Source organism: Pipistrellus kuhlii, unplaced genomic scaffold (assembly GCF_014108245.1).
Source record: "Pipistrellus kuhlii isolate mPipKuh1 unplaced genomic scaffold, mPipKuh1.p scaffold_m20_p_6, whole genome shotgun sequence".
Lineage (NCBI taxonomy): Eukaryota > Metazoa > Chordata > Mammalia > Chiroptera > Vespertilionidae > Pipistrellus > Pipistrellus kuhlii.
In genome coordinates, this window is record NW_023425562.1 from 44429592 (window position 1) to 44441658 (window position 12067).

At 36.1% G+C, this 12067-nt stretch overlaps 1 protein-coding gene across 7 annotated transcripts in view; it reads left to right on the forward strand.

The window, feature by feature from the left end:
• PIGN (phosphatidylinositol glycan anchor biosynthesis class N) overlaps positions 1 to 12067 on the forward strand; it is an 81369-nt gene that overhangs the window by 24490 nt on the left and 44812 nt on the right. For all 7 annotated transcript variants that reach the window (XM_036418598.2, XM_036418597.2, XM_036418601.2 and 4 more), the window contains 2 exons: positions 10046 to 10124; positions 11286 to 11468. In XM_036418598.2, the coding sequence (XP_036274491.1) occupies positions 10046 to 10124; positions 11286 to 11468 (262 nt within the window). The remainder of the gene's footprint in view (positions 1 to 10045; positions 10125 to 11285; positions 11469 to 12067) is intronic.

Below are 12067 nucleotides of genomic sequence, written 5' to 3' on the forward strand. Positions count from 1 at the left end.
GAGGGGAAGGAAAGAAGAGAAAGAGAGAAGGGAAACATTGATTGGTTGCCTCCCACATATGCCCTGACCTGGGGGACTGGGGCCAGGGATTGAGCCTGCAGCCGAGGTCTGAGGTATTTGCCCTTGACCAGAATGGAACCTGAGACCCGTCAGTCCCAGGGCTGATGCTCTAATCCAGTGGTCCGCAAGCCACATGTGGCTCACGAGCCGCTCTGTTGACTAATGAGTTTGTCGACCACTGCTCTAATCCATTGAGCCAAACCGGCTAGGTCAAGAGTAGACTCTTGAGCAAATAGATTATTTAAGGAACAGAAAAGAACTTAAAAATATTAAAATCCTTAGCAATATCTGAGAAACTATTATATCCACAAAATAAAAATCAGCATAAACTTTGCAAAATGAGAAAAAGTACAGAATGCTCTTTTAAAAAAGGGGTAATACAACTAAAATTTTAGAGAATGCTAACCTGTACAAGAACAGTCCAAATGGGAGGTAAGTCCTCCAGATTAGAATAGGAAGTGAAATGGATTTTAAGTAATATACGGATTGAGTAAGGAGCTGGGGGAGAAACACAGTGACTTACACAGAAGGCATACATTTCTTCATCCTCCAAAACAATGACAACTGGAAACTTCAGGGTGTACATTTCAAAGTGTACAAAAAAGCATGCTTTAATTATGAAGCAACCTAAGATGTGACATGACTTTGAACAGTTGCAGAGAGTATCAGAAAGGGAAGTCATTTGAACATTGACATATGGATCAAGGAAATCTAATTATAATATAAAATTTTGCTACTCAGTGAACAGTATTTAAATAATTGAAATGTAAATATTGGTTTTTAGTTTTTAAAGTCAAACCTTAGACAAAGTAAGGAAAACTTAAGATTACAGAATATAATGCAAATGTTACCAACCTTGACAATGTATGGAGTTATAGGTTGGCAGGTTGAAGGGGAAAGAAATGTAAATAGAATGGTAGTGATTCTGTTGTCTTCATAAAATAGAATGTGGAGTCAGGAAAGGTTAGAGAATAAGACACATTAATAAAGTGACCAGCATAGTCCTAGCTGGTTTTGTTCAGTGGATAGATCATTGGCCTATGGACTGAAAGGTCCTGGGTTCGATTCCAGTCAAGAGCACATGCCCGGGTTGCAGGCTCAGTCTCCTGTAGGGGCTGTACAAGAAGCAGCTGATCAATGATTCTCTCTCATCATTGATATTTTTATCTCTCACTTCCTCTCCCTTCCTCTCTGAAATCAATAAAAATAAATAAAGTGGCCAGCACTAGCCAATAGAGGAGACAAAAATAGTCATATGACCATGTTGAAGGGGGAGGAGACAGTAGGAACAACTAGTCAACGTAGAGTCAACAGAAAGTATCTCAGGTCATCAAGTCAAGAAATAGCAATAAAAGCATATTGTTAAGGCCTTGGCTGGTGGCTCAGTGATTGGAGCATCATCCCATGCATCAAAATGGTGGTTTGATCCCCGGAAAGATGCATACAGGAGACAATCAATCAATGTTTCTCTCTCCTCTCTCTCTCAAATCAATTTTTAAAAAACAACAACACAAATATAGCTCAGGTAAGGATTAAAAAAAAATAAAAGCATATTTCTGAGAAAAATGAAGGTAGCTACCAGAATAACTAAAAACAGACCTTTGAAGAGTGTGTGTCTGATTTGGGGACTTGAGAGATGAGGAGGTTGGACAGGGATTTATTGGTTGTCATTATGCCCTCCTTTACTACTTTTTATTTTTTTAAATAATATGCATATATTGCAGTGATAAAACATTTTAAAAAGAAACAATAAATATTTGAATCATTGGCATGAATCATAAAATCATTTATTTTTTTATATAAATTTTAGAATCATCATCTTAAGTTATATAAAGAATTCTTCGGTTATTATACAATATTTCAGAAGTAATTTGGAGGTATTATAATTACAACTTCTATAATATTGAACATTACTATCCAACATGTATTTGTTTATATCTTCTGTTATGCCCTTAAGTAAAATTTTAGTTTCTCCCACAATATACATTTCTCATTATTTTATTCCTGGATATTCATTTCCATTTTTGAGTAGTATCCTTTTTTCCCCCTGTTACGGAAGTTCAATATACTAGGAAAAACAGTTATCACCATTTACCATCTGAGTTCAATGGACTCTTTATTTTTCTCTAGTCTAGTGATTTTTTTTATTTATTTCTACTCCATCTGTTTTCTTCTAGTGACTATTATATACTAGAGGCCTGATGCATGAAGATTTGTGCAAGAATGGGCCTTCCTTCCCCTGGCTACCAGCACTGCCTTCTCTCTGGCTGGAGCTGCTTTTCTGCCTTCCCATGCTTCCCAGAGGCCTAGAGCAGCTGGGGTGGTGCGGAATGCCTGCCCCGCCCCTGGCTACTAACGCCTATGTATGCAAATTAACCCACCATTTTTGTTGGGTTAATTTGTAAACTTCTGATTGGTAGGCATCTCAAAGATTCAGTCAATTAGCATGTTACTCTTTTACTGTCAGCATTGTCCACTTAGAAACTATATCAGGTAAATATCAGCACATAAATATCATAAAAGATGAAAGAATACTGTGTCATGTATCTTTTTGTTGCTGTTAATTCTTACCTGAGGATATTCCTCTTTTTTGAGAGAGAGAGAGTGGGGGGAGTTGGAGAGAAAAGAGAGACACATCAATTGGTCACATCCCTGGAGTGCATACCCAACCAGGGCTGGGTGCTTGAGCAGACACTCTAATTACTGAACACACTAGCTGCTGGGAACCAATTCCGCATGTCATAATTACAAGAGTTTCACCAAAAGGTTAGTGAAGCTTGGGGAGCTCAACAAGGGTTAAGTTAAATGTAGTTTACCTGTTGGAACTGCTAAAGGGCACTTACCCCAAACCTAAATAGGATTGTCTGCTGCCAGATAGCTCAGGGCATTTTACTACCTCCTGTTAGTCAAACACCTGAAGAGGTGTAGGCTATTCCCCAAACTGACAGTGCTTTTGTAAACCCTTTTAAACCTTACCTTTTAAAGTGTATATCTCCACCTTGCCTTAGGACAAATTGTGTTAAATAAATGCACAGGGTCCTTAGACCAGGGAGTTTTCAATACTTGATGAATAATATAATAATTTATATGGTAATAAAATAGCAAATGTTTCAACAAAAAGGAAGATCCTGTGACCCTCAATGCCTTTCAAAATTATCTTTCATCTTTGTACTCCTTGAATCATCAGCCCCTTTCTCCAGAATGCTGAATGCTTTGTAATGCTGGGACAAGATCCCCAGCAACTGGCCAGGGCATCATACATTCTTTTTGCAAATCAGATAGCTTATGTAGGTAGGTTCCTGTTACAAACAATAGTGTGATGAGGTACTTTCTTTTTGAACAAGAACCATCTTTTATTTTTTGATTTTTAAAAAAATATATTTTATTGATTTTTCACAGAGAGGAAGGGAGAGAGATAGAGAGCTAGAAACATCAATGAGAGAGAAACATTGACCAACTGCCTCCTGCACACCCCACACCGGGGAGGTGCCCGCAACCAATGTACATGCCCTTGACTGGAATCAAACCTGGAACCTTCAGTCCACTGACTGACCCTCTATCCACTGAGCAAAACCAGTTTCGGCCATCTTTTATTATTATTCTTATAAATATAATGTTTAGTCACTGATTCATAAATTTTAGTAAATTAGGATATTGATATCTGAAAATCCATAATTTTGAGATCTTACTTACATGATCCATTTCACCAGCATCATTGTATTTTAGTTCAATGGTATCTATCCACCATTCCTCCATTGTCTTAGTTAGTCTTTTCCAGCATTAATACTTGATGAATAATATAATAATTTATATGGTAATAAAATAGCAAATGTTTCAACAAAAAGGAAAATTAAGAGTGCTAAATCCTATAACATATCTTAGACTTGTAAAAGGGTCCATTTTACAAGTATGGTAATTGTATATCCTATTTTACCGTACTCCTTAAAAAGTAACTACGTTTTATTTTTGATATTTTAAAATCCTGGGGGAAAAATAAAATAATAAACTAGCCATTTACGCATATAGAACTGTTGAAAAAAGAAACTCAAAACTGAATTAGGTCCATTGGATCCCAGTGTTATTCCAAAGGTTGACCAGAAGGTGGAGCTACATGACTGGAAGAAGCATGAAAGGTTTGCCTCCATTGTGAAAGCATTTTAAAAATGAGGAAAAACACTTTATATTTAAGTGTGTACATACTGAAGAGGTTAAAGGAAGACAAGAAAAATTTTTAAAGAAAAAAAAATCATGAAATTAAGAAAGAACAATTAGTGTCTCTTAAGAAATATTTTAGAAAAAAATGAAAATGGGAAGGAGATTATTGTACCTTGCCAATTAAAGCAAAAAACATTTTATCATTTATTTAAAACTCACTATGTAAATTCAGAGAACTTAAATGTTAACACAGTATTTAAGTGTATATTTTGCTAAAATGGCAAAAAATACTTTGATTCTTTTTATTTTTTATTTATTTTTTAAATATACTTTATTGATTTTTTACAGAGAGGAAGGGATAGACATTGATGAGAAACATTGGCCTCCTGCACACGCCCTACCGGAGATGTGCCCGCAACCAATATACATGCCCTTGACAGGAATCGAACCTGGGACCCTTCACTCTGCAGGCCAAAGCTCTATCCACTGAGCCAAACCGGTTTTGGCATACTTTGATTCTTTTTAATGTATTTGTTTCTTTTAGGCTATCATGATTTAAAGTTCCTCCCATAGACCAAATTTAAATACTGGTTTTAATGTCAAGCTTTCTACCATTTCATCCATCCAATGTACTAATTATTTGTTAGAAATATAATTTTCTGCCGAAACTCGTTTGACTCAGTGGATAGAGCGTCAGCCTGCGGACTGAAAGGTCCCAGGTTCGATTCCGGTCAAGGGCATCTACCTTGGTTGCAAGTACATCCCCAGTAGGGGATATGCAAGAGGCAGCTGATCGATGTTTCTCTCTCATCGATGTTTCTCTCTCTCTATCTCTCTCTTCCTCTCTGTAAAAAATCAATGAAATATATTTAAGAAAAAAAGAAATATAGTTTTCTATCTTAAAAGTGCCCTAAAGCTTTCTAAAGTAACTTTTACACGTCATATACATACAAATATAGAAAAAGATCCATTTACCGGTACTCAGTAATAATATGAAAAATGACATGATTCTACATTATTAGTCATTCTAAAGAATGCAAAGTATTCCAGAAATAATTTTTTATCCTGCTTTCTCTGTTTTGATCTTCTTGAAATATTTTTCCTTTAATATAAGATATTATAAAAAAAATATTCTGGTTCTTACTAGGTGTCTTTAAAATATTATGTGTACATGCAACAATTATTTTTGCAATAAAAAAATCTTAAAAGATATAATAGTTTAAAAAGCAACATTTAAGGAATTTTGTCCTCCAAACAATACTTCATCCTAAATATCCTAATCAATCAATAAGATTTTTGAATAACCCTATTTTTATTTTTGTTAATCCTCACCTAAGATTATTTTTTCCATTGCTTTTCAGAGAAAGTGGAAGGGAGAGAGAGAGGAAGGAAGAGAGAGAGAGAGAGAGAGAGAAAGAGAGAGAGAGAGAGAGAGAGAGAGAGAAAGAGAGAGAGATTGATGTGAGAGAGACACATCAACTGATTGCCTCATGCACACACCCTGACCAGGGGCAGGGAGTAAACTCCCAACTGACATATGTGCCCTTGACTGGGATCAAACCCGAAACCCTTTAGTGCATGGCCTGACACTCTAACTACTTAGCAATCCTGCCAGGGTGCTAACATTTTAAATTTTAATTTTGAAGTACTTCAAACATGTTTAAGAAAATGGAGAATGGAGCAAAAATCTTTGTACCCACAATCCATGTATAACAAATGGTAACATTTCACTGTGTTTCTTTGGATTCTCTTTTTTCTTAAGATAATAAATGATGTAATATAATTGAATCCCTATTTTAAAAATCTACCGATTTTTAAATATATTTTATTGATTTTTTACAGAGAGGAAGGGAGAGAGATAGAGAGCCAGAAACGTCGATGAGAGAGAAACACTGACCAGCCACCTCCTGCACACCCCTCACCGGGGATGTGCCCATAACCAATATATATGCCCCTGACCGGAATTGAACCTGGGACCTTTCAGTCTGCAGACCAATGCTCTACCACTGAGCCAAACCAGTTTCAGCATAAAAATCTACCGATTTTTAATTGGTACTTCATATATAATACAATTTTTTTTTCCATTCTGTATGATTTCCAAGATTTATCCATGTTGACACATGCAGATTCCTTTATTCATTTTAATTTATAGATGATATTCCTCTGACAATTCCCCTTATGCTGCTGCTGTTACTTGTTTTGCCTTTTTTACATAAATGTTAATATATTGTACCTTATATTCTGCACTTTATATTTTTCACAAAACTTCTTTATGCTTAAAATATACAATACCAAGATTTATTTTGTACCCCTTCTCAACTTATGGAAAACTAAAAGAAAATTATATTGGGGGATAAGATTTTCATAAGAATCTTTGTCATAATGCACAGTGAGGTTGGTAGAGAACATTTTGATGAATTCCAGACATATCCCTAACCTTTGATATGTCCCAAGGTTTATAAATAGTCCATTTAGGAGAAATATAAATTAACTCGACCCTGGTTGCTTTATCTAAGAAATTCATATTTAATACAATGTAATGGAATTCATTAATGTAACATAAATATTTCTCTTTTATTTTTTATTTTTTAAAATATATATTTTATTGATTTTTTATAGAGAGGAAGGGAGAGGGATAGAAAGTCAGAAACGTCAATCAGCCACCTCTCTCACACCCCCAACCGGGGATGTGGCCGCAACCAAGGCACATGCCCTTGACTGGAATCGAACCCGGCACCATTGAGTCCACAGGCCGACGCTCTATCCACTGAGCCAAACCGGTTTTGGCAATATTTCTCTTTTAAAGTGTTTTATTTTTCCTATCATTCTTTTTTAGGACTCTGAAGTAATTTAGTTCTAGACCAACTTTCTTTTTATTCTTTAATTTAGCAAATCATTAGGTGTTTTAAGAAGGGCAGGGTATATTACTCTCTTATTTCTCTTCCTTTTTTAGGCCTGCAATCTTTTGATTGTATTTTAATCAATTAATATTTATTGATTCATTTTATGTGCTTAGCACTTTGCTAAGTATTATTGTGGATATTAATGTAAATAATTAATGGCTCACACGGATGTTAAAATTCAATTGAAGAGAAATAAATTGCTCATTAGACCACAGTAAAGTGCTAATGGTGTGAGGTAAGGTTTGGAGTGGATCATAAAGGATGCTAAAGATTGGATTTTGGAAAGCAGAAAAAAAGAGGATCTTTATGAACAAGAACTCAGATGTTAATACAAGATTGGTGACAAATGAAAAGTTTAACCACTTTATTCCTGATGGTGTACATTTGGGAAATTAAGAATAGAAGATGGGCCGAAATCGGTTTGGCTCAGTGGATAGAGTGTTGGCCTGCGGACTGAAGGGTCCCAGGTTCGATTCTGGTCAAGGGCATGTACCTTGGTTGTGGGCACATCCCCAGTAGGACGTGTGCAAGAGGCAGCTGATTGATGTTTCTCTCTCATTGATATTTCTGGCTGTCTATCCCTCTCCCTTCCTCTCTGTAAAAAACAAACAAACAAAAAAAAAAAAAACAATAAAATATATTAATAAAAAAAAAAACACAAAAAAAAAGTCCAGAGAGTTTAGAACTGATGAAGTAGGCAGTGAGTTGCCCATATCAATTTCATGTAAGTTAGAAGATACACTCAGTATGACAGGAGGCCGAGTGGATCAGAGCAACGGGAGGGAGAGTATTTAGAAGGGTTTTATCAGATTTGGAAAATTCTAGTTAGGTGAGGCCTTCAAAGAGTGCATGTGCCCTCTGACCCAGTAATTCCATTTCTAAGACTTTTAGGAAAATATCCCAAAATGTGTTGTGTCTGAATAACAGAGAACTAGATCTTGGCAATATTTTGAAGTAACTTTTCTTTCATGTGTTTCTGCTCCCTGGTATCTTTTTCCTCCAAAGTCCAGGGGTGGTGAATTTTCCTACAGTCTGAACCAGCAGGGAGGTTCCCCAGAGTGGAAAGTTCTGGGAGCCTGGGTGTAGATATACATTTCTAGAGATTTCTAGAGAGTTTGTAAATGAGCTTTTGGTGTTTATGAATTTTCAGATGTTATATGTAAGATTTCAGATTATGTGCATTTTCTAGGCAGAGTTTCAGATTCTGAAAGAAGTCTGTGACCCCCACCCAAGTCAATAGCATTGCTTCAAAGATTTAATTCCTACAAGTCTAAATCTTATCTCTTCAGAGACTGTCAGAACCAAATAGAAGTAAGATATGTGATCATATTATGGCATACCATATGAAAGTGCCAATATTTAATTTAGCAACTATTGAAATCTATATACATAAAAGGCTAATATGCTAAGTGTTTGACCATCTGACCAGTCATTATGATGTTCACTGACCACTGGGGGCAGATGCTCAATGCAGGAGCTGCCATGATGTGCACTGGCCATTTACAGAGAAATGGCATAGCGGACCTGGTGCCACAAAGCAAGACTCAGCTTCCCCAAGTGGGACACAGTTTCTGCCACCACCCCAGAGCAACAGCCACCAAGTTGCAGCTGACACTGCCAAGACTCCATGGTGCAAAATGCAGCCCCCAGCCAGCTCAGCCTGGAGACCGTGGCTATGGTTGCTGGGTAAATGACATCACATATCAACTCCTGGCTTCCTTTCCCTAGCGACTAGCCTCTTCAGCCCAGGAACCTGACTTGCTTTATAGCCATGGACAAACATTTTACATTTTAACCATTTTCCTATGCCTCATCTCATTTGATCCTCACAGAAGTCCTGGAATAGGTAGATGGGAGACTCGGTGGAATCCTATTTTCCAGAAAACGGAGATTTAGAAAGCTTAGAAACTTGACCTTACTGAAAAGAAGTAAAAAATGGTGGAACTTAAAAATGACTTCAGGTTTTCTCACTGCACAGAATATAATCAAACACTGCTGCAGTTAAATATGTGATGTATTTTACTGTTTGTTCTCCCTGTATAATCTACAATAATCTGTTTTGTGTTGATATTTCCTGCTGTGTTGCTGACGATTACCTGAAAGAGAAGTTTGGGGTGCCTCACTTGACTGGAAAAAGTTTAGCTAAATCAGAAAGCAGGTCTAATTAAGCAAGTTCATTCTATAGCTGTAAAAGGCTAAGTTGAGTCTCACATGTGCAATACTTATAAAGCTCTTGCTGGCACCAATTGTACACATGTGTTTCAATCTATCATGAATGTGATTGACACTTTGATTATAGATAAAGGGCAAATAGTGATATTAGAATATTTCTTCTAATTAATTTCCTTTCAATGTGCATGAATTTGTGCACCAGGCCACTAGTAGAAAAATATCAAAAAGATATATGGTATAGGAAAAGAATGGCAAATAGGTTCAAAGTGTTTACTAAATTTGATTGTTGGTTAGGCTGTGCCTGGGGCTCTTTGATAGACAGTTCTTGGGCTTTCTGACTCAAGCACAAAACACCAGGATGACTCTGCCTTGTCTGTTGTTTCTGCCATAAGCACTGGGGGGCTGAGTGATGGGATTCACATTGCTGTGCCATTAATTATTCTCATTAGTCAGAATTTCTTTGTTAGCTGGAGTATTACACTTTTTCAAAATGATATATTATCTGACTATCATAAGTGTAGTTTGGCAATTGAAAACCAAAAATATTTTTTAAACCAAATTTAACTATAAGTATTTCTTGGAGGAATTCAGATAATCTATAATACAATTTAGCTCAAGGTTAATTTCTTCCTTTTTTTATTTTCTCAATTTTTACCATCCTTTAATTTTCATTGAAATAAAAAATGAAAAGGAAAAGAAAAAATATAATTGAAATGAAGAAACATTTTAAACCTAACCTTTTTTTTCTCTTGCAGTTTGCTTTCTGATTATAAACAGCTTGACATTTTAAGAAAAGTGAGATCTTTTATAAAACAGGAAAATTATGATGAAGCAGTAAGTATGCAGGTCTTCTATCTAATAAAATAGTAATATGCAAATTGACCATACCTCTGCTATACCCATAAGCCATGCCCACCAGCCAATCAGGAGTGAATATGCAAATAAACCCAACCAAGATGGCTGTGACTTCTGCCTGCCCTTGCTTTTCATTAACTTTCTCTTTGTTAAATGGTCATATAGTTTTAAAGTAGGAAAGAATTCTATATTCATTTTCTAAAATTGCCTATGTAATACCATGCATATCTAATGCTTATTTTTAAAAATATATATTTTATTGATTTTTTTTTTTTTTTTTTTTTTTTTTTTTTTACAGAGAGGAAGAGAGAGAGAGAGTTAGAAACATTGATGAGAGAGAATCATCAATCAGCTGCCTCTTACACACCCCCTACTGGGGATGTGCCCACAACTAAGGTACATGCTCTTGACCGGAATCGAACCTGGGACCCTTGAGTCCGCAGGCTGATGCTCCATCCACTGAGCCAAACCGGTTTCGGCGTAATGTTTATTTTTGTGATGGTTTTAAAATAAGCTATTCTCCTCTGAAATATTCAGCATATTTTAATGATGTTTTATGACTGATTTTGGTAATCTAATATGAGAATGTAAAAAATGATATACAGGTGGGCATGTTCATTATTTGGGACCTATATTAGAGAGCCTTTATTTCTTTCTTTAATCTGCTAACTGAAAATAATTTCCACAAAATGAGACATTTTAAATCTCTACACATGTTGTAGTTTAAGATACACTTTCTTATCAGTATTTAAAAATTAATTTTATTCAAGAACTAGTGCCTGATGCATGAAATTTGTGCATGGGGATGGGGGGGGGGGTGTTTCAGCCCAGCCTGGAAGGGACTGGGGGACTCTGGTGGCAGGTGTTCCCTGGGGAAGGGGGCGGTTTGAGGTGACTGTGTGCTGCCATCTTGTGGCTTTGGGTGCCACCATCTTGTGAGGGCTGATGGTCAATTAGCATATTCCCTTTTTATTATATAGGATTTTTCTTGTACTTTACAAGAAGATCCATGAACAATTAAAATCTTTTTATTTTATTTTATTATTATCTATAGTTACTCTGATTTTAGTAAGTTTTTTTCCTTTAAAACAGGTTTTTTATCCATCCCATGTGGCAAGTTACATTTTTCTTTCTCCCTAGGTCATCCTTTGCATGGAGCTGATTCATCTCTCATTGGAAGGATTGTCCTATTATCACACTTATGACAGATTCTTTTTGGGCATCAGTGTTCTGCTTGGTTTTGTGGGATGGGCATCTTATGTTTCTTTGTTGATTATCAAGACTCATTCAAGTCTTACCAGAAGTGTTAGTAAAGAAGTTAAGGTATGTTTAGAAAATATCATGATAATTTAGATGTTGGTGTAAAATCACAAAGACTGAGCAAAGAAACTGAATAAACTCAACTGTAATGAGTTCATACATTGTGCAAGTTGTACTAAACTCTTTTCTTTTATTTATTTTTTAAATATATTTTTTATTGATTTCAGAGAGGAAGGTAGAGGGAGAGAGAGATAGAACATAAATGGTGAGAGAGAATCATTGACTGGCTGCCTTCTACATGTGCCCACACTGGGGATCGAGTTGACAAACTGGGCTTTTTGTTAAGTTCTTTAAATAATCTTATTTAAGCATTGCCAATCTTGATAAGTAGATATGGAATTATTGTTCCCATTTTATAGGTGGGGTGGAATTAAGTCTTGGAAAAGTTTTATACTTTGCTCATACTCATAGTCATATAGTGAGCAAGTGATAACACCCATGGGCCATCCCTGGTGACTTACATTGAAGAACTCCTTGTTTGCCTGGTGATTGGAAGGGAGAAATGTCTGAATGAACAAATTGTGGATGGGCAATGGAGAGAGAAGTGTGGACAGCATGTCAAGTTGGAATTTGGATAGAAGCATTGTTCCAAGTAAGATTAG